Source organism: Epinephelus lanceolatus, chromosome 13 (assembly GCF_041903045.1).
Source record: "Epinephelus lanceolatus isolate andai-2023 chromosome 13, ASM4190304v1, whole genome shotgun sequence".
Taxonomy (NCBI): Eukaryota; Metazoa; Chordata; class Actinopteri; order Perciformes; family Serranidae; genus Epinephelus; species Epinephelus lanceolatus.
In genome coordinates this window covers 29,586,106-29,608,817 of record NC_135746.1, presented here as the reverse complement: position 1 = coordinate 29,608,817, position 22,712 = coordinate 29,586,106, and the positions used below count along the sequence as shown (strand labels likewise).

The 22,712-nt window shown below is 38.6% G+C and overlaps 1 protein-coding gene and 1 long non-coding RNA gene across 3 annotated transcripts; one reads left to right on the top strand and one right to left on the bottom strand.

Moving 5' to 3' along the window:
* Window positions 1–2,541: 2,541 nt before the first annotated feature.
* rfx6 (regulatory factor X, 6) lies at window positions 2,542–21,351 on the bottom strand. Its single transcript, XM_033649211.2, has 20 exons — window positions 20,972–21,351; window positions 18,303–18,462; window positions 17,734–17,857; window positions 17,180–17,241; window positions 16,965–17,042; window positions 16,579–16,606; window positions 14,336–14,443; window positions 14,105–14,182; window positions 13,886–13,999; window positions 13,711–13,760; window positions 13,151–13,310; window positions 12,915–13,059; window positions 10,850–10,959; window positions 10,620–10,737; window positions 8,846–8,968; window positions 7,920–8,126; window positions 6,492–6,807; window positions 4,829–5,199; window positions 3,244–3,444; window positions 2,542–3,146 (listed from the first exon to the last, which is right to left on the bottom strand). The coding sequence occupies exons 1-20, from the start codon at window positions 21,126–21,128 to the stop codon at window positions 2,977–2,979; spliced, it is 2,880 nt and encodes a 959-aa protein (XP_033505102.1). The 5' UTR covers window positions 21,129–21,351; the 3' UTR covers window positions 2,542–2,976.
* On the top strand, window positions 3,049–13,272 carry LOC117271107 (uncharacterized). 2 transcript variants are annotated; one of them, XR_013493159.1, is made up of 5 exons: window positions 3,049–3,175; window positions 3,295–3,421; window positions 8,874–9,015; window positions 9,107–9,197; window positions 13,187–13,272. It is a non-coding gene; the product is annotated as an uncharacterized LOC117271107 (long non-coding RNA). The 2 variants fall into 2 exon arrangements; XR_004502847.2 differs by having other exon boundaries at window positions 8,871–9,015.
* Window positions 21,352–22,712: the final 1,361 nt, after the last annotated feature.

The following is a 22,712-nucleotide window of genomic DNA, read 5'->3' as shown; positions in this document are numbered from 1 at the left end:
TGGAGATTTTCTCTATCTCTCTCTATAATTCATATTTAGTTACATTGTGCTTTCTAGGAAACTTACAGGAAAATGGCAGACCCATAAAATAAAGTTTACAGCGGGGGTGTCAAACTCATTTTAGTTCAGGTACCACATACACCGGACCTGTGAAACCATCAACCATTGCAAGATAACTAGACATATATATATGTGTGTATATATAACGTCTATATGCAGTATGTCTATATGGAGTAAAGATGTTTGATTTTCAGGATGGGTGTAGTGTGAAATGTCCCTTACTCAAATATTATATTTATACAGAGTCACCATGTTTCTAATGCATCTGTTCAGAACATGGTGGTTCTAGTTTTAACCATTAGTGAGGTGGCTGTTCTGTTTCTTGAGGCCAGCTGTATTTTCCTACGTACTTCAGGAGGTTTGTCATATTGGTACTTATTATAAGTGACTATTACATTGATTATTCAAGAAAAATCTGTTAGAATATTACAGCAGATTATAGGCGGCTGATGAAATTGGTGGACAACAACATCCTAGGTACGATCATCTCTTTGTTATCCAAAGGGCTGGATGAGATCCTCTGGCCATCCTACAGTAAATGCTTTTCCATCAGTGCAGCGGACAAAAACATTTCAGTGTCATAAAACAGTCGAAACAGTGAAATTTACAGATGTTCTGGGATCAGTCTGGTGTAAGGTTTGAGATTTTTACTGAAGTATGTTTAGTCAGAGAAAACAGACTGTCGTGTTCCAGCCTCCTTTGATCTTATGGTTTTATGATGTCCCATCTGCTCCGGCACCGACAAACTCAAGAGGAGACATGTTTCCATGTTTTACTGAGGTCACCATGGTGTGATATTAACAGCTCCCTCTCATCCACCCGCCCTCCCTCCTTCCCTCCCTCTCTGTTGGTTCTTGTAACATTTTGGTAAACACTTTTATCTGACTCATATCTGCCCTCCATTGTGCCGCAGGGAAAGCAAATAATTACAAATAAAAACCTCCCAACTTTGATCTACAGTCTTCAATTGTGATGCTGTCGTGTAATCTCGGAGTTCAGCCATTAAAGAGTCGTGTGTTCGGAGCTCTGACACATGGTCTTTGAATCGGAGGTGATAAGGACTCTATTGGGGTCTCTATTATTGACTGGAAGTCAATCTGCTGCGGAGGCAGACAAAAGCAAGCGCACAAACTGTTCTCTGTACTCTTCAGTATCTCTCCATTATTACGGCTAATAAGTAAAAGGACAAACATCTAACCAGAAGGGACATAGTAATATGTCATGTAGAGCTGCAGCAGCTAATGTATAGCCACACTAGCCGCTAGTCTGGATTAAAATATTTTAGCAAGTATTACAGAAATTGTCATGAAGTTTGAGCAGACGTTCATGGTTCCCACATGATGAATCCAAGTGACTTTGCTGATCCCCTGACTCCTCCTCTTTAGCGCCACCATGAGGTAGACATTTTTGCCTTTTAGTGAAATGATGTGACATCTCTTGAATAGGTTTGCGGTGAAATTTTGTGCCGACATTTCCTGTTCCTTTTGACTTTCCATCAGATGTCCATCAGCAGATGTAACCACGCTAAACTAAGATGGTGAACATTCTAAACATTATACCTGCTAAACATTAGTATGTTAGCATTGCCATCATAAGCATGTTAGCATTTAGCTCAACAACCCAACTGAGAGCGTAAATGTTGGCAATGTACGTTCTGAAAACCACAAATTTGTAAAAATTTGTACATTTTATATGTAGCAGATATGTTGAAACATTATGTTTCTTTACAATTACATCAATTTTATGTTGTGACAATGCTGTAGTTAACACAAGATTAGGTCCAAGCACAAAAATCACTTGGTTGGGGTTAGGAAAAAGTCATGTTTTGTCTTAAAATATCCAGATTGGTTGCTAAAAACACAGCTGCTTTTGTTGTTAGCTGCTTTTGGCTGCTTGGCTGCCATCTCCCTTAAGTCTCCTGCTACCCACCATTCCTCCTATCTTCCTGTACCCATCTATTGGATGGATTGCTTTGAGATTTTATGCTGACATTCACGTTCCCCTTAGGATGAAATGTTATAATTTTGGTGATCCCTTTGACTTCCCATCAAACACCACCACCTGTGAAATATTGTGAAATGTCTTGGTTTATGACCAAATACCAGCAGACATTGAAACATTCCCTTCAGCATCAGCTGTTTAGTGCTAATTAGCAGATGTAACCATGCTAACATGCTGAACTAAGATGGCAAACATTGTAAACTTTATACCTGCTAAACATCACCATGTTAGCATTGCCATTGTGTCACACACTCTGACTCCATATGCATCTCTTTTATTCTGATGATGACGTTTCAGCCTTTGCACCTTCTTCAAGATCTCTAAATTACTGTCTGAACTACTAAAGAGTGTATTGTACCATATGTCTGTGCAGAGCAGGTGTGAAGAGGTGTGCTGTTAGGCTGCTTTTTGCTTGTTGTCGTGTCAATAAATACAACACCACTGTGACTAACAAATATTTATTTACATCAATTTGCAGACAGATGAAGTGGAAGCCCTTAGGCATCATTTAGGAGCAAAAGTTTATGATTATTTCCAAACTGGAAAAATGATCAATTGAAAAATACAGCTGTGGATATGAGACAAATATCTGTGTCAAAGTGACTGTGGTTATAAATTGTATGTTTTTAAAATAATGATCCTAATTTTCATACAAATAAATATCTTTGCTCTCCTCTTTAGGTATATAATACAGTCAGGGATAAAAATATCATGTAAATCTTTCTAAGTCTTTTTTCTTTATCTCTCAATGCAGCAGTGTCCTGGCTCCATGCTCATACTGTACCTTACAGTTGGATGCTCTGGGTTTGAGTGTGGCTGGCTGTACTCGTCGCATACGTACATTCTGGATCTGATGGGAACTGGACTCCAAACATCAGGACAGATCTCCTGAAAACGTTTGTGTTTTCTGCTGCATCATTGTACTCCCCCTGCTCCCATGAAGACAGTATTGATGGGAGGCAGCGAAGACACCAGGTCCTGCACCTCAGAAGAAGACGGCACACGCTGCTGAGACAGCAATGCATCCTGGGAGGTGAACGGAGAGGGAACTCCAAACATGCAGGGAGCAGATCCTGACGAATGATCTGAGGAGGAAACGACAGAAATGCAAGATGTAATTTACATCCCTGGCCATCTTATAGATTTCTTTCGTATTTAAGTGTTGAGAAGTTTAAACCTGACCTGCTCCAGTTTCGGCTTCAGTGAAATACGCTCCTGTTGTTTTCCTTCCAGGTTCGTCCAGGATGTTGAGCGGATCATGGACTTCAGAGTACGGTGAAGGGAACGGGCGCAGGCTGCCGACGGTGCTGATAACGGATACGTGCTGGTCCACCAGTGATGTCATACGCTGGCTTTCCAGGTAACTACTGTTGCCATAGTAACCTGCCACAAGTTAGGCATTGAGTTCATGTTAGTATTTGGGGCTATTTGGATTGTGCACATAGAATAGTGGTTCCTTACCTGGGGATTGGACACCCTAAAAGGGTAAAAATAAAAATCTGGAAGGTCACCTTTTGCTTTTTGACAATATTATATTGTTTTGTTTTATATTCTATATTGAAAGACTGGATTCTTTCAAGTGTCACAGTGGTGAAAAGGTTTGCACTATGGCATCACAGCAAGAAGGTTCTAGGTTCGAACCAACCAGCAGTCAAGAGCCCTTCTGTGTGGAGTTTGCATGGTTCTCCTGTGTCAACGTGGTTAGATAGGTTAATTGATGACTTTAAAATGCCTGTAGGTGTGAATGTGAGCGTGAATCATTATCTGTCTGTCAGCCCCATGAAAGACCTGTCCAGAGTGTACCCCGCCTGTCGCCCACTGTCAGCTGGGATAGGCTCCAGCCCCCCAGCAACCCTGAATGGGATAAAGACTCACTGATAATGAAAGAATGGATTGTTGTTCCTCTGTGCATCTCTAAATGCAATCAAATTCTCTTAATTATTTCTTTTTTAAAACTTATTATTCTTGAGGAGTACAGAGACAAACCAAAAGCCAAGGCTGGGAACCACTGACATACTGTACAGTCTGATATAAGTCAGCAGTGAGATTGTGGCATCTTAACATATTGCACAAACACAATTTAAAATAATTCTGCAAAATTTTTTGTATGGATAAATGGACATTTTGCTTCCTTTTGGCAACATAACAACAACAATAGTGATTTGTTCATCATGAAACACAGTTAAAGATTTTCAATTTGCTGTCTTTAAAGCCTACCGAAGACTATAATAGTCACGGGATATGATGTGTGTTATGTTTTTTGAAAATAAATTCAGATTGCGGCTAAAATAACTTCACATAAATAAACTCTAAATTCTAATGTATTGAGTTTTTGTCAGCAAAAATTGACAATATGCAAATATTTGCAGCTAAAAAGCACAGTAAATTGTAATAAGTGAGTTTGTCAAAAGTCACTAAATTCAAACTGAGTTAGTAATACTACGTAACTTTTACAGATTCCCCTTAATTTTCTAATTTCAGCTTCTTTAAAATTATAAAATATGTTTCCAGTCTGAAGGACAACATCACATTGAATAAATATTCTGTACCTTCTTATTCTGACTCTTCCCTGAGGCCACATGAGACTTACATTGAGGGAATTATTTAAAGCTAACACAGCACGGTGGCACCTCTACATCTAATAGAAATCTTCAGGCCTTCTTGTGCATTACTTAAAGTTTATTTCCCTGTGTCACATCACCCACCAGGTGATGTGACAATGGCAACAGGCTACTTCCCAAATGAATACCACAGTCTGAGTTCTTACCGCCATGTCCTGCAGCAGAGTACGTCTGTCCCTGACACCCACCGCCCGTTGGGTTCAGTCCAGCCCCCACAAAGCTGAACCCCTCTGCTGAGTCCAGAATCTGAGCTGCCGTCTGAGCGTCCAGTCCCTGTTCAGTCTGAGTTGCATCTGAGCCTGAACTGTAGTTGGATGTGGGACGGACCGCAGAGCTGTAAGTTGTCAGGGAGCAGTTTGTGCTATTAGATGAGTGATGGGCCGACTGGTGATGATGGCTGTAGAAGACGTCTTTAGTCAGGTGCTGGTCGTTGAAGGAGGGGTACCGGGAGAGGTGGTAGGCCAACGATGACGCCTGAGACTGAACTGAAGCCAAACACTGGTTCTGAGTTTGAGGCCTGAAACACAGAGTAAACAAATCTTAACAATGACATCAAAATATATTTTATTTAACTGTCAGATATTTGAAAATTCAAACATGGACGGGAACTTGACAGTTGCCAGTGCCACAGTTTGGTATGTTGCTGTGGGCGACTAGTCCAACACATGCTAATATGTTGTCACCTTTTTTCTCCAATTACATAACATCCAGACATTCAGGAGGTTTTCACTGACGCTGAATAATCCACAAAGGTCTCCTTCCCTTCAAAACCAACGGACCAGGGGTCTCAATTCTAAAACAGTGCATAGAATCCATACTAAAAAATGTACATACAGACAAAGGACGAAACTGTTGTGCGCCAAAAAATATTCAACAATTTCTACAATCAGGGTTCCACCTCACCATCTGCATTGACAGTTTCTTGTCTCTAAAATGTTTGTGAACATGGGTCAAAGTTTCTCCCATCAAGTCTGCTTTTATAGATCACAACTTTTCCATGGGAAGTGCTGTACGCCTCTTTCAGGCCTTGTTTTGTGCATACGCAATGTTTATTAATGAGACCCCCTATCATTTTTAACTGCTAGAAACACTGAATAAAGCAGTTTCACATTACAAATCGGTGTAATGCCGGTGCTGCTCATAGTAATTGAACTTCTTACTACGGTGGCCAGCATGGAAACGCGAAAATGTGAAATCACGAATGGCCCTATCTGGAGCCAGTGTTTGATTTGTACCTTCTGGGCTACTGTAGAAACATGGCAGTGCAACATGGCAATCTCCATAGATGAATACCAGCTCCCTATGTAGATATAAACGGCTCATTGTAAGGTGACAAAAACACAACAATTCTTATTCTCAGGTCATTATATGCTAAGAAAACATACTTATTATATTATATTCCATTTTTGCCAATATATCCCTGTATCCTACACACTGGACCTTTAAATCCTTTTAAAAATAATAATTAAAAAAAATTACATTTCAATATATTACCTCCAGTGGAGACATTATTTAATGGCAATATATTTTTTTTAACCAAAATTATGTTAAAAATTAAAATCTCCATGATTTACCATTTCATAGCAATATGGTAAAATGAACCAAAAAAGACAACAAGAAAAATCACAAAAAGAGAAACATCTGTGTTTTCATAATTAAAATTTGGCACTAGAATCATATCAGGGTAAGAGCTAATTATTACCTTACAGTAGAATATATATAATATAGAATATATAATATATTAAACAAAATGTGACAGCCCTGAAGTACATCAAAAGTTGTAGATGCACAGTCCTAAATGAAGCTGACCTGAGTGCAGGCTGGTAGTTTGAGGCTGTGGAGCCCCCAGTGGGAGGGAAGTAACCAGAGCTGGTCTGAGGTAAGCAGTGGTACAGGGTCTCCGGGTAAGAAGAGCAGGGGCTGGGCTGGGTCATGGTGCTCAGAGTGGACAAGCAGGACGAGGAAGAGGAGGAGCAGGTGGAGGAAGAAGAAGGAGTAGTAGTGGTCAGAGGTCTCCCTGTCATGGGTCCCTGGTTGATGACGGAGCCTCGGTGTACTAACGCTGCTGGAGAGATAGGGGGCGTCATGAGGGGGCCGCTGACCTGAGAGAAGTCCATCTGACCTCCTGAGTGTGAAGAGGGGAAACACACATGGACAGGTGGTGTTAACACCCTCTGTGTGTGATGTAATCCGTGCTTATCAGTCTAGCTAATTGCTGCCACTCTGTACTGCGCTCATACATCAAGTTACAGCTGATAACACTTTCACGATGCACGGTGACTGAACAGCATTGTCGTGGAAACGTAACACCCATTCTCCAGTTCCCCCCTTGGTTAACACCTAGATTTGTCGGCAGTGCTGGCATTGTTAGCACTGTTTGCTGCTTAGCCTCCTCCATGTTGAGAACTGTGTGCAGGCAGCCTAAATCAGACTCTGCTCTAAGTGTCATACACAGCTCCTTAAAGCTGCACTTATACTATTACTCTCTGCAGCTCTATTTAGTTTAGTTTTTTTTAATCCTATTAGTATCCCCATTAGCTAATGCCCTTGCATCAGCTTATATATAATGACTGTGGTCTCTCTAGCATAGGTTGCACAACGTTTAAGGAGATTGTGAACGGTTCAGTCAACGTTGCTTTGTTTTCATTGTGATCACAAAGGTATGGAGCACCTAAAGTCCCAAAAGGTGATTTCACTCACTCTTACCTAACAAGATAAGAAACATCACCTTACTGGACTTAAGCTGCCTCGCACAAAAGTTCTTTTTAACATGACCAAATAATTTCTCAGCCTTCAATTCAATTCGATTCAGTCTTTTTTTTATATAGCCCAGTATCACAAACCACAGTTTGCCTTAAAGGGCTTTTCTACATATGAGACCCTCTGTCTTTGGACCCTTACGGCAGATATGGACAAACTCCCTGCCAACAACAGCAACAACAAAAAACCCTTTAACAGGGAACAAAATGGAAGAAACCTCTGAAAGAGCAACTGAAGATGGACAGACGTGCAATAGAATAGGCCACCATGATAAAATTACAGTACAGACAATCAATATGACATACGACCATAACCAAAAAGTTGATCAGGATAATGTCATTCATCAAACACCCATTTTGATAGATATCAATAGATCTAATATTGTGGAAAGTAGCACAGTTTAGATTTAATATCATCTTCTTTATGTCTTAGGGCTGTACAGAAGACAAAAAATGTTGCATTGTTTTTTTGTTTTACCTGAAACTGTGAACCCAGCAGACTCTGTCCCCTGATAGATGTTGGTGCTTGTTTCCAGACTTTGCTGCTGATTGGTGGGCAGAGACATGTAGGCGTGTTCGCCCAGAGACTCATTCTTCACTGATTGGTCGATTGCAGCGTTGGTCTTGTTGCGATTAGCTAGGAAGCAGGAACTGGGAGAGGCCATGAACGCTGCTTTACTTGCATCTGAAAGTTAACGTCACATCATTAATAACAACATCTGGTGAAACTTACTGAAGCAGGTACCGGTTGAGCGGTTGATGTTGATGTCAGTGATGATGATTTAGTGACACTGTAGAACCTGTTCGGTTGTGTGCGGGGATGTAATGTAAAGATGATAGAACTAAAAAAATAATTAATTAATCACACTTTACTACTGGAGCACCGGTTCTTGAGGCACTGAGATCATTATGTTGAAAATCTGCAATGCTACGTCTTTCCAAAGGCTGAGAGTTGAGGACTTTGCTTTGTTGGTCCTTGCTGTGGATAGTTCAAGCATCACTATATCACTAACATAAGCCAACCAGTGATAAATGCTGAGTGAGTGAGGAGGGAGCAAGTGTAGGGCAATCATTTTCTTTGATGCGGTTGAGCCAGCTAGCCAAATTTTCCTCTGTTTTGTGAACAAGTTCAGTAATTAAATAGAACAATTGGGTCTATAGGGATTTGATGTCCAATCATGTCAGATATCACTGTTGTCATTTTAACCTAAAATTCAAACACTTTTTTACATTCTCAGACCATGTGTAAAAAAGTTTCAATTAGTTCAGGCTGGCAAAAAGAGCTGGGATGGGGCTAGGGCTAGGAATGGCTTTGGTGATGTATTTCCTCTGAGGAGTCCAACATGTCTTATGGTATATGTTGAAATGGATCAGCTGTGCAGTGTCTGTGTTGATGCTTGATACCTGCATTTTTCATGTATTTGTCCAGCAGGTTCTGCAGGTCCTGCTCCTTGTCGTTGTTGAACTGAGTCTCCAGAGCCAACAGGATGTATTCGTCCAACAGCATCCTGATCAGATGGAAGGAACCTGCCAGTGTCCAAAATGCAAAGAGAAAAGAGGTCATCGTGACTGAGGTGAGACTTTGTGTTTACCTACATATCAAACTTCCAGAGAGATTAGACGACCTCACTGTGTCTTCTTCTTTATTTACCGTGTGACCTTTAGGATCAAGCTGTTCTTTGTTTGACCTGTGGGGTCACAGCTTTAAAACCTTCTGTGTGTGTTTGAGCTTCACCGGGAGTCTTCAGACCAAATGGTTAGTGTTTATTCACGTACATGTTCTATGTGTGTGTGTGCGTGTGTTTGAACAGAGAGCACGCGACCCGCAGATAAGACTTTGTTTAATCAGAGTCTGGCCATTACAATTTATGGCACTATTGTAGCAATCTGCTGCAAGCTGGCTTGTATTAGCCTTGTGTGTGTGTGTGTGTGTGTGTGTGTGTGTGTGTGTGTGTGTGGACTGAATGATGGCGAAGAAAGGAAGACAAAATTAATCAGCTCAGTGACAGTTTTTAATTTCACAAACAGTTGTCATTATGTTCAGTTTGTCGCTTTCATAAATTGTGTTTTGATGTTACCTGATTAACAGGTTTGTTTGCACCAGTTAGACCATATTTCCCTTCTGGTATCTTTGAGTTGAAAGGTATACATTATATACTCATATCGTGATTTATCAGTTTTAGTTCTGTTTGCTCTGAAAGAAAAAAACACTTTGTTTTTTTTGTTTGTTTTGTTTTTGTGCTGTGAAGAAACCTGACCTGATGGCAAACAAGATGAAATACAAAAGAAATGTTTGATACCACCAGTGTACTCATTGATGGCCATGCTAGTTTACAAAAGTTAGATTTAATTCTGATATTAAATGAGGTAAACATTTATTGGTGTTACAATTTAACATACTGTTTGCAGAAGCATGTAAAAGTCTGGTCACCCCAAGACAAATTAAGCAAGACTAAAGAGCTTTTGCATTAAAACCTTTAGCAATATCAAATGTATTATTTAATTCAATTGTATTCAGTTAAATTTAATTTAATTTAATTTAATTTAATGTTATTTTATTTCATTCAGTTTAATTTGATTCATTTTATTTTATTTCATTTTATTGTGCAGCAAACTGCATTTTTCACTTTAGAAAATTAACAAAGCATATAGTTTGTTTAGGGACAGTAGTGGAAAAAATACTCCTTTACTCTTTACTTAAGTACAAGTAGGAACACTACAATGTAAAAACACTACATGTGAAAGTCATGCATTCATAATCGTAAGTAAAACTACTCAAGTACTTGCATCAAAATATTCATACAGTACAAACAGTAAAAGTATTCGTAATGCAGAATGGCCCATTTCAGAATAATATTGTTGGATTATAATTATTGATGCTTTAATGTGTAAGGATCATTTTAAACAGTGTTGGGCGGCTTAAACTATGAAATATGTCATAATAATTGTTTTAAAATTATATTTTGTACTAATAATCTGAATCTACAACGTCACTAGTAACTTCAACTGTAAAATAAATAAATAAGTACAATATTTCTCTCTGAAATGTAGTGTAGAGTACAAAAGTAGCATTAAATGTAAATACTCAAGTAAAGTACAAGTATTTTAGTCTTGTACTCAAGTAAAGTACTTAAGAAAATGTACTTTGTTACTTTCCAACACTGGGCAACCTCCTTACCAAAGCTGGAGGCATTGTTGAGCGTGAGGTTGTGCATCACTCTGGCACCAAAGAAACTCCACCTGAGGAGGAAATCCTGAGCTCGCTTCTTTACTGATCGACCGCTCTGCTTCCCTGGCTGGTCAGAGACAAAAGAGACAGAAAGGACAAACTGTTTAGTATCACAACAGGACATTTTGCAGGACAAATACTGTACGAGTCCACACAGTACCAGGTGGAACAGCTGTTACCTTGATGACTTTATGCTCCACGACTGAGTCCAGCCACTCGATGAAGGACTCCACTGTTGCGTTCTTTCTCAGCAGCTCCTTCAGCTCCTGAAAGACGGTGATGGAGTCATCTGGAAGGAAAGAGACAGAGGAAACAAGCTGCGTCATTATTAATAAAACAGATTCTCATTCCTATATTAGACCGATAGAAAACAACTGCTGGTTGTAAAAAAGCTCTACGAATGCATCCTTTCAGAATTACATTAGTCTATGGATTTGCTGATGAGAATCATCTGATAATAATTAAAAATGTAAAAGAAAAAAAAAACATCTATCTCAGTTATGATGATGTAGATACGTAGAGATTCCATTTTCATCCAGTTGATTTAAGAAAATATGCACTAGCTGGCACATTTTGGAGGTACTTCACTTGAGTATTTTTATTTCATGCTATTATAAACATCAACTTGACTACGGTTTGGAGGCCAATGTTTCATTTTTAAAATTTTACTACATATATATGACAACATTATTACTTTGCAGATTCATTCATTCACAAATTATTTATAAAAAATATAAATCAACAAATAAATTCTACCAGAGGTATTAAAAGTAGTTAAAATTAGCTCCACCTCCGCCAGCTGCAACATTAAAGTGTTGGACACATTAATGCATTAATAATTATAATCCCGTTATATAAAACTGGGCCATTCTTCTTACTGAGTACTTTTACTTTTGGTGCTTTTATTATAATTTGATGCTGATACTTTTGCACTTTTAGATTTGAACTGTATAATTTTTACTTGTAGCAGAGTATTTTTACACTGTATTTCTGCTCCTTTCACTTAAAGGGAAATTTCAGTATTTTTCAACCTGGACCCCATTTTCTCACGTTTCTGTGTCCAAGTGACTAATGACAACAACAGTTATTGAAATTGGTCCAGTACTGAGCAGGTATTTCTCGGCTGGCAGCAGTGAAATAGGCTGCAATGTAATCACTTGGGGCAATTGTGCATTGTCAGTTTACATCTACCAAAAGTGTTTGTTTTTTTTACTGACAGGCTCAGATTGTTATTCTAAGTGTCTGACAATTTAATGGAGAGGATCCCTACAGAGATGAACCTTTTTTGTGAAAAAGTGAGATCCTTTTGTTTAACCAGAAAGTCTAGCCATTGCCAAACCCACCAGACTCCATTTGAATAATCAGTAATTTTATTATTGTAAAACACACTTCATTTAAAGTCCAGAAAAACAAAATAAAACTCACAAAAGCCATCTTGGTTTGTCTTTCCACTGTTCCAACAATCACCAACTCTGTTTTGGTTGACGTAAAACCTTATTCACCCAGTTAGATGTGTAAATATGCTGCCTCTATGCACACTAAAGTTACAGTTTATTTAAATGGAGTCTGGTGAGTTTGGCAATGGCAATTTTGGGGCTGTTTCTGTTTAAACAAAAAGGATCTTACTCTTTAACACAAAGGTCTGTCTCTGAAAGGATCCTTTCCATGATGTTGTTAGACACTTACAATAACAATCTGAGCCTATCAATGGCAAAAACAAGCACTTTTAACGGACCTACATTGAGGGTGCTATTGCCCCAAGTGATTACATTGCAGGGCGGCACGGTGGTGTGGTGGTTAGCACTGTTGCTTCATAGCAAGAGGGTTCCCGGTTCGATCCCGGGTGTGGGAGCCCTTCTGTGCGGAGTCTGCATGTTCTCCCCGTGTCAGTGTGGGTTCTCTCCGGGCACTCCGGCTTCCTCCTACAGTCCAAAGACATGCAGGTTAATTGGTGACTCTAAATTGTCCGTAGGTGTGAATGTGAGTGTGAGTGTGAGAATGTGAGTGTGAATGGTTGTCTGTCTCTATGTGTCAGCCCTGCGATAGTCTGGTGACCTGTCCAGGGTGTACCCTCGCTGCCCTCGCTCCATACTGGAGCAGTTTCAAAAGTTGTTGTTCCCATTTGTCACTCAGACACAAACATGTGGGAAAACTGGGACCAGAAAAATGCCAGATACCAAAGTTACCCTTTAAGTCAAAGACGTGAGTACTTCTTCCACCACTGCTGGTCAGTAGGTGTCTTACACTCAGAGTAGATGTCTGGGTCCTGGTCTCCAGCAGTGTTTACGCTGAGCAGAGGCTGTGAGCTGATGCTGCTGAGATCCACATTGTCGATATCTGACACCATGCTGGTCACTACAGCCTGGTCGAACAGCGCCGGACGGGCTATCTGAAATAAAGACCTCAGAGATCATTATCATGTTTATTTTGAGACATTAATGTATACTGTAATCTATTCTGCTCTTCAGTGAGTGTCGTACCTGTGCCAGGTGTAAAAACGACGTCTGTCTCTTCAGGGAGGAAACAAAGTGACGTGCTATGGGGAGTTTCTTGGCTGCAAGGCATTCTGGGAGGTTCTCAAGGGAGGAGGCTAGCCAGTGCTCCCAGTGTTTGGCGAAGTTGCGGATATCTGCCAACAGACTGTTGAACACCATTTATACAGATCTCCTCTGAATTCCCAGTAAGTTAATAAATCAGTCATTCAGTGTAAAGATCTGCTGTTTTCGTCTTTTTTTTTATATCATTGTAGCTGCAATCATGTATTTTGGGTCAGACTGGACTAAAAGCTGCATCCTTGTCTCGACAGTACAGAAAGAAGGTAATTTTTTATCATAACTGAAGGGAATGATGGCCAGAATTCAACATTAAGATCCAGGCATCCCAAATTTGGCTGAAGCTTTTTGCCAATCAGGAAAGTTCCTTCAATCACGTTCATGTTATTCTGGGATATGGAAGTGTTTTATGGCAAATAGGCTTCTAACTTTGTAGCACCAGCGACTACTTTGACAATAACACATGAAGTGAAGTTGAAGTAACAAACCTTTCAGGCATCTCCTGCATTGTAGCAGGAATCAGAACATCTGTTAAAACCTGAGAACGTAAGACACATCAGTAAAACAAAACAAAATGGGTTTATTAAACATTTTGAACCTGCCATTAAAACTTGTTATATCAATGTCTGAAATCCCAAAACAATATTAGCATTTCATAACAACCTTATAGAGGATGGAGTCACAGACGCAGAAGATGTCGACTATAACGGGGTTTTCCAGCAGCGGCAGCAGGTGGTCAGGCATTCCCTGCCAGAAGTGTAGCAGAAAATTCTGGATCTGAAACAAAACATTTGAAGAGTTATATGTAGTTTGAGCAGATGGTAAACAGTTTTGCTGGTTTTACTCTTAAATCAAATGCTCCCATGTTGACGTAATTATCACCTCCTCAAAGTTGACATTAATGGCGTTGTCCAGGATGCACTGGCAGTGAGTTTTATACATCATGATCAGAGTGTCCACCTGCAAAGAGACAATGAAGATCTGACATTAAATTAATTCATGGACACACTCCATTAAAACCAGTCAGAGAGATCACCAGGCATCTTGTTTGTTTACAGTAAATACAGAATATACTGTATATTGAAATTAAAGTGGGATTTATTTACCACTGACCTTTTCTCTGGCGATATTTCCCTGCAGCAGAAGATGCTGAGCATTGGGGAAGTCTGGGAGCAACGTTCCAGTTTTGGAGCTCAGAGAGTATTTCCTGGTGAAGCCTCCCTGACAAAATATAATAATGTCAGGCCCTTTTTCCTTGAGTTGATCTTGACACTGATTTTATTATGCCTCTGCGCAGGTGATGGCTGTGGCTGGAGGCATACTGTCTTCGGGTTGTACGTCCATACGTTCATCATATCCTTCTAAACGCAATACCTCAAGAACGCCTCAAGGAAATTCCTTCAGATTTGGCAGAAATGTCAACTTGAACTCAACGATGAACTGATTGGTTTTTGGTGGTCAAAGGGCAAGGTCATGTTGTGTGTTGTGTAGGGCCGTAACGGTACATGTATTTGTGTCGAACTGTTCGGTACGTGACTTTTGGTTTGGCACGACCCTGTACCGAATCACTGGGCGCAGGATATTATTTTCTTTTGTTTTATTTTAATTCCGTTTTTGCGAGCCGAACCATTTAAAATATCTAGTTCCCCGACGGACATAATTGAGTGACGGACCGAGTCCGACCGTAAATCTTCGCTTTCACTTTGTGCAGCGTATTCTCGCATTTTGACAACATGGCAAGTGAGCCTGACGAACCTGAAGACCCACCCGCAAACCTTAAGTCGTTTGGGAACACTTTGGTTTCAGGGTAAAATACGAAGATGGAAATAAACAAGTGGACAAGACAAAAGCAGTGTGCCGACACTGCAGAACAGCCGTCGGGTATGTACTTGGAAACACGTCTAACATGCTAACGCATCTAAAGCGACACCACCCGAGTTTGAACGTTAACCGGCGCGACTAGAAAAAGCAATCTGGTGCAAACTACGATATTGTCGTTGTTTAAAAAGAAAGAGCGTTTCCCTGACCATCGCGCTAAAGAAATAACCAACGCCATTGGAGTTGAGTAAAATTGTTTAAGCTGCACTTTAGATATAAGCATGTTTTGTTTACTGCACTTTAACAAAGTGGGAAAGCTAAGTAAGTTCCTAGTAAAACTGAATCTGAGCAGGCTTTAAAGCTGACCAGCTGCACTATACTTTTTTATTTTAATTGAGTAAAACTGTTAAAGCAGAAATTTATATTTATATTTTTCATTCAAAAATGTGTTAAAAAAACAGCAGGATTTTATTTTTCACTTTTATATTTCTATTTTCGTTCAAACAATGTGAAAAAGCAGAATTTTATATATATTTGTTTCATTCAAAAATTGTGTAAAAAGAGTTAACTGCTGTGGTGGTATGTTTTAATAAGGTTACCAATAAGTAAAAGATATTTAATAGTTGTCTATTTTTTTCATTACTGTACCGAAAAAAAACAAACCGTGACTTGTGTACCGAGGTACGTACCGAACTGTGATTTTTGTGTACCGTTACACCCCTAGTGTTGTGTGCTGGTGTTATGTGCAGTACATGACTGGCTGATGTGTAATATGTATTTTTTTTTTTTTTTTTTTTTTCTATGGTGTATGCTTTTCATTTCTTCTGGACTGTTATTGTAAGGCAACAATACTTGGGCAGCTTCTGAGTCCAAGACAAATTTCCCTATGGGGACAATAAAGTATATCGAATTATCATATTATGTTGTATCGTAAGGATGAACTGATTTTGGTGGTCAAGGGTCAAAGGTCAAGGTCAAGGTCAACTTAACACATTCTGAAAGTCCTGTTGTTGCCGACCTCCTGTTGTTTACTTTTGTACCTTTGCGCAGTTGTGTAGAAATGTACTCCATGAATTTTTTTAATTTAGGGAAAAGTTGAACTCTCATGAACACAGGAATCCCGTGACAAACTTTCAACCAGAGTGGGCAACAAAACTCTACTTTCCAGCTTGGTGTTAAATACTCTTTAAAGGTATGCTATACAGGATTGCTGGTTACTGTTTGTAAACACACTCAGCAGCAAAAGTGAAAGTGCCACTGGCACCTGGTCACTGCCCTCTTATAGAGCCCCAACATCACCTGAGCACTGCGGGGCTGCACGCCCATAAATGTCCCAAACACAGAAAATAAGAGGGGAAAAAAAGAAAATACAGGCAGAAAAGTGGAGTCTTTGCAGGAAAATACACCGCCACACACTTCTAGGAGGTCATACTGTAGGTGATGGCTGAGAGGGATTACCTCCGTATGAATCTATGCATTGGTTTCAGTCATAGCCCTGCATAGTATATCTTTAAGTAAAAGTTTCCATTTTCACTTACCTCATTCTTGAGCTTGCTCCCTGAAAATCTACAATCAAAGAGAGACAAATTGTCATTTAAGTCTATACTTCTCACATTAATGAATGTTGATGTGTTTTTGTGTAATTTGAGTGATACATTTCCAGATTATTCCAGATGGACTGAACAGATTAACTTATTATTTAACATGAGTTTGCAAACTAGAGATGACATGATGACACACACATATACATGGACTTATTAGGGGAAAAGAGTAACAGCAGTTGTGACATTGTTGTGGCTGGTAAAAATGGAGGTGTCATCTGCAAAGACTGAGACTTAACATAAAAAGATAGAGCCACTGTGCACTAACGCTAAACACAGAAACACTAAGAAATCCTATAATGATCATGTTACAGTTTTGTTACCTGGTCAACCCTTTTCCAGAGTACACAGAGTGATAGTAAGCGCTGCTCTCTTTGATGCCAATTCCATAGTAATGATATCTGTGTAATGCCAAAAAAGTAATAGCACATAATAATCATAATTGCAAAGATTACCAAAACATTTTAAACAACATTTTGGAGTTTTAGGTTACATGAAAATATGAAACTAAAAGACAGAAGTGATGTTTTTCATTTACTTGGAGTGCCCTCTGGTGCCAAGTCTTCTTGTTGTTAGAAGAGGAAACTTCTGTCGAATTGTCTGAGGAGAACAGGAGGTAAAATAATACTGATTAGATCAATCAGTCATCAGATTATTGTCACTGGATCAGTATTAGGATTCTACAGTGTGTGGACAGTAATTCATGTTTGATGAACAGTATGTAATTACATAGTATGTAATACTGTTCATCAAACATGAATTACTGTTTTTAAGTATAGACTTCTAGGAACATTTTCGAGACTACCTATAATAAATTCTCGTACTTATAACGAGGAGACAAAATCAAACTGAAATCAGTGTGCAAGGAAAACTGAAATAACTGTTAAGGATCATGATGTCCACAGATTGTCACATTTTATTAACACTAAACTGATTCAATCTATGAGTTTCCCCTTGTTACCTAAAACTAATATACATCCTAATAGAACATAAAAAAATTGTCAGATACTGTAGATCTCTGTTTCTGATTGTCTACAAGACATGTTGGATAATAAAGATGTCATAATGTGCTCTGTTCAAACACTCACAGACCTTTCCAAATGTAGCAGCACAGGCCGGCTCTAGTTTCTCCTTCCTGCAGAAGTCCAGGTAGTGAGCGTAGAGGATACATCGAGGCAGACACACTCCTTCACACACGATGTAATTCTCCTCCAGCCTGTAGAGACACGTTAGTGAGAAAATCACAACAATATCTATACATGTCTACTGAATACAGTAAATGCAAATGCTCACTGGATTTTAGCTCCACAGCAAAAAGAACTGTTACAACAACCAAAATACAGCTTTACAGAGGTGTGTAAATTCATAGTCGGGTTGCCAACCTTGGTAAAAGTTGAAAAAAAGGAGGAAGAAATCACTTCCGGGTTGTCGTTTTGTTTGAATTAATAATCAGAAGCAACTAGGTAAAAATTCTTACATTTGCACCCCACAGTTTGACTGATATTTCCTGCAGTGCACAATAAAAAAAACACGATTTAGGAAAATAAATAAATAAATAAAGCAGAGAAGAATCCTTTATATGTGCAGTATGTCACCCTGGACACATGAGTATGGATATTACTGTCCCTTAACTGGTGTAGTCCAGTTTGCAGTGCTCTTACCACTGCAGAGTGAGCTGTGTCTGTTTCTTCTTGTCCTTAATGATCTGACTGATGGTCTTCCTGGAGGGCGAAATGCTCTGTTTGATGGTCAGGTCAGGGTTAAAGTCCACCAGGTCCTGGTCTTCCTCAGAGGACGGCGTCTCGTTACTGTCCTCTGCTTCTGTGATAACATACAGACAGGAATACAGTACATAATTCATAAAAGAGGAGAGTGCTCTGCTTTAAAAAATCTACTTCAGTGTCCTGAAGATGTAGGAAAGATGACTGATGATGAAAGAAGATGTAGGAAAAATCGAAAGGCAGCACAAACCTGAGTCCTGTCTTTTTCCTATATCACTCTGGCAGAAGCAAATATTGAAGTACAGTAGGTTAGAGGTTAATCTATACCCTTAATTTCCTTACATAACTTTTTTTCAGTATGGTTGCCACTGTCTTACCAAAAGAGGGTGAAACAGTTTCTTCCTCTCTTGTGTAGCCACAACCAGTACCTTCTATGGAAAACCCTTAGTTGAGTGCGGTATCTGAGGTGCTTCCTGCATCGTACTGACCTGTCCTTTCTCGTATTAACATTAATTTCAATTTCAGAGTTTCTTCTCAGTCTCCAGAGACAGTTCACATGCCTCCATCATCGCCTTGTAAGAGCTTAAGTTTTTATTTTTTAATTCAAACATCAGCTTTGAGGAGAATGTTAAGAAATTCATTTGAAGTATTTGTGTTTACCTGACCTTGACAAAGTGATTTGAGCTTTCATTGAGCACTTAACTGAGATTGTTCACTGGCCCACACAGTGAACTAAAAATTTGTTTGAGCAATTAAATAATGTGCCACTTTTTTCCGAAGAATATAACAGCTATTCAAAGAGGCCTACAGTAACTACATTTGGAATGTTATTTTGTTCAAAGGGAATGTTTTAATCACTTTTTGCTCTGAAAGAGTTTCTGTCTTTTGGAGAATGTGTTTTCATACAAACTAAAACAAAGGACACCCCACAGTGAGAGAGGAGACAAACCTGAACACTGTTAATGTCATGTCACAATGATAAAAACTACAAAGAATAATAGCTATATAATAAAGAAATGAGAAACTGTCTAACAAGCCAAATTAAATTTGGAATAAATTTTCAATATTTAATTATAAACAGCAGAGAACAACATGTTATTACTGATATACTATGTTGTGTTCAAGAGCTCATACACTCCCAGTATATCCACCAAAACATTGGAGCCAACAGCTGCAGAGTTTGTAAGTTTATCATTTAAAACTATGAAGAAGAAAAAATAATACAAAATTGAATGTGAATCATGGAGGTCAACAATATTTTTGTATATTTTTCTTAATTTTGTGGGACAATTTCAAAACTTAACAGCATCAGATGATTTTAGCGAGTGGACTGGGCAATAGCAACAAGTATAATTGTGGGAAGGGATGGTGAAAACAATGCAACTGAATATAAAAAAGACTAAGACTAGTGAATTACATCAATCCTTACACTGCTTATACATGCTAAAATTACTCCTCTGGTTCAACTTAAAAAGATTAAGGTAACAATTTGCGTGCATTTTTTAAAGTAGTTCCAACTGGCGTTATTGAGTCAATCCTTAGCCTTTTATAATCTGATAAACTTAATTAGTTTTGTACAACTAACATGATTTGCTTTGACCTCACAAAACAAAAAACATTAAGTTGAACCAACTTAACATTTATCCAAAAGTTGTGCTGATTTTGGCAGTCAAACTGTTTAAGATATTCTTACTTATTTTAATTCCATCCTACTCAAAAATATTTTTGATTTTGACCAATTTCTTGAAATAAGTTGTCAACTAACTCAAACACATTAATTAAATAAACATAATTATTTTAGGCTGAAAAACCTCTTCTTTTTCAAGCTTTATCCACTGATCCCATGAATCATTTTTTAGAGTGTAATGAACACATGAGTAGGGTCCAAGCCTTTGGAGGAAACAAGGTCTTGATGAAACAGTTCCATGTCTTAAAGTTGTAACATTTTGGAGAAAGGCTGCCTGGTTTTTGAAAAACAGCCCTTTGTGATAATCCTTTATACAATGTGTAAGTGATATTTAATAGCTCTAACGTATGGATCATGTCTGTCTTTTTCTCTTTGTGCAAATCTAAGAAAAAAAAGTCCTGAAAACCAGGAGAAACTTAATATATTGCACAATGACCTAAATCTTATATTAAAAAAAATAAGGGTGAAAACCTGATGAAACAAGGCTTTACGTTAGGCTGCAAAATATATGGGGGAAAAAAGTGTTTATTCTACATTTTTTATAACATCTGACTAATTTATTTACTCTTTTTATTTAACTTTATTCATGCACAGAAAACATCTTCCCTCCTGTTTATGTGTATGATTGTCTGTGTTCATGTATAGGGCCAAAAAAGTTTGTGAACAAAATGGATGGGATCTTGTTGCTGTAGCACCACCATGTGGTCAATCTGTCTGCTTTTTTTTCTTCCCTGAGCAAATTTGAAACCACAGAAAAACATTCAGATTTAAAGTGGCGACTGAGTGAAGATTATTTCCAGAAAAAGGGAATATAATGGTTAAGATATAATTAGGGTATTGATATAAAACAGTAACATATCAGCTTGACTGATCTGAACTCCCAGCAGCAAAAACTGATTGGTGGTTGTGGTTGTTTCATTACCTGATTTAATCCCAGAATCATCCTCCTGATGAAAATGTGTCTGTCCTTTAAAGTCTGTGCGTGTTTCTTCTGGTGAGCTGCACAAAGTCTTGGTTAGAGAGTGAATAAGAAACACTCCATCTCTGGCTGAACTCTCACTGCTGCGTTTCATCGGCATAGTCACGTGAAATAAATGTTGATAAACAAATCAGCCAAAGACAAAGAGGAAGAAGGAAAGTGGAGTAAGCCTGCTGTGAGAAAAAAAAAAAAACAGTCCACTGCAGCTCATTTATCCTGAAGACTGTGAATCAGCTCTGAGTCTTTAAACACTGTTTGCCAATCTCACCTTCACACACGTCCAGGTAAAAATAAAAAAGCTCACAAATACCACGTCCAGCATTTTTCATCCAACCAAAAGTGGAAACGACAGCACTGTTGATAAACCTGACAGAGCAGCCTCAGAGTAATAAAGCCGAGCTGTGGGAAGGCAGAGCTAATGAAGCCGTGGATGCATTCATCATATTTACAGAAGACTGGGGCTAATCCATGTTATTAATGATTAACAGAAAAACCCTCATCCATCTGTCCATCCATCCATCCTGCCTCACACACTCAGCTGGCCCTTTACACAAAGTTATATATGTAGAAAAAACAGTTTGCATTCACTTTATTTAGATTGTGTTGAAAACTCAAATAGCTGTATGTTCATCCTGATTTACTGTGTGGCAGCTGAGTAAGCGAGGGTTCATTTTCAGACTTCTGCCTGTTTAAATGAAAATAAAGAAAGGTTTTGAAATAGTGTAAACAATGTTAATAGGCAAATTATCACAATAAAGCAGCTGCAACTGGATAATGTTTGACTTTTTTTTTAAATGAATGATTTAGATGATTAATCTGTATCAAAATTGTTGCCAATTAATCTTCTGTCAATGTTCTAATCATTTAATCGACGAATTGTTTCATCACAATTCAAAGACAATATGTCAGTCACCACCTTTTGGGGATTTTTTCTGTTGAAATACTTTTTTTAAGAGTATCTATATTGGAAATGACATTATGGTATTTGTATAAGGAAGTAAAAGCAATAACCGTGGTGTAGAAAGACTTTGTTACAAGTAAAAGTCCTACCTTCAAAACGCTATTGAAGAAAAGGTTAAAGTATTAGCATAAAAATATCCTGAAAGTACCAAAAGTAAATGTACTCATTTTGCAGAATTGTTTATTTAGAATAGAGCCTATCTGTCTGGTCCACCAGGGGTGGAAATTTGTCTTTGGGTCACCAAACACAGAAGACAACATTGTAAAAAGCAGACAAAAAGTCAGTACACTTTGTTAAGGTTACAGATGGCAATTTCGATAAAGGACTTCTTTCATACATTTTTAGTTGCCAGAGGGACACTATAGCGCCTCCCGGAGCTCAAGAGCTCAAACTGGCTGAAGAGAGGATGGGAGCTATCTGCCAAAATACTCCTCACCTTCTCCCTTGTCCTTTCTGTGAAGAGTTGGGTCAAGGGCTTTTGTGGCATGCCACCTATTTTACTTGCTATTGTCACGATCCTAGAGAGTTTATTTTCAGATGTACAGTTAAGATGAGGAAAATATCGATTATATTACTGGATTATATTACTTTACTACTACTTTATGTTACGCCACTTTAATGTTGAGGCAGGTAAATGTATTACTCTGAACTATACAGCTGGGTACTTTGTGAATACTTCCTGAGATCTATGAAGTTTCATCTTCTCCAAATTGCAAAATAAAT

Excerpts from the sequence above, each read along its gene's own strand:
- rfx6 (XM_033649211.2), bottom strand. The coding sequence starts at position 21,128 with ATGCCGATGAAACGCAGCAGTGAGAGTTCAGCCAGAGATGGAGTGTTT. Across the intron at positions 14,444-16,578 it reads GGAGCAAGCTCAAGAATGAG|GGAGGCTTCACCAGGAAATA; the intron begins GTAAGTGAAAAT and ends ATATTTTGTCAG. Across the intron at positions 10,960-12,914 it reads CCCAGACATCTACTCTGAGT|ATGACTCCATCACCGTCTTT; the intron begins GTAAGACACCTA and ends CTTTCCTTCCAG.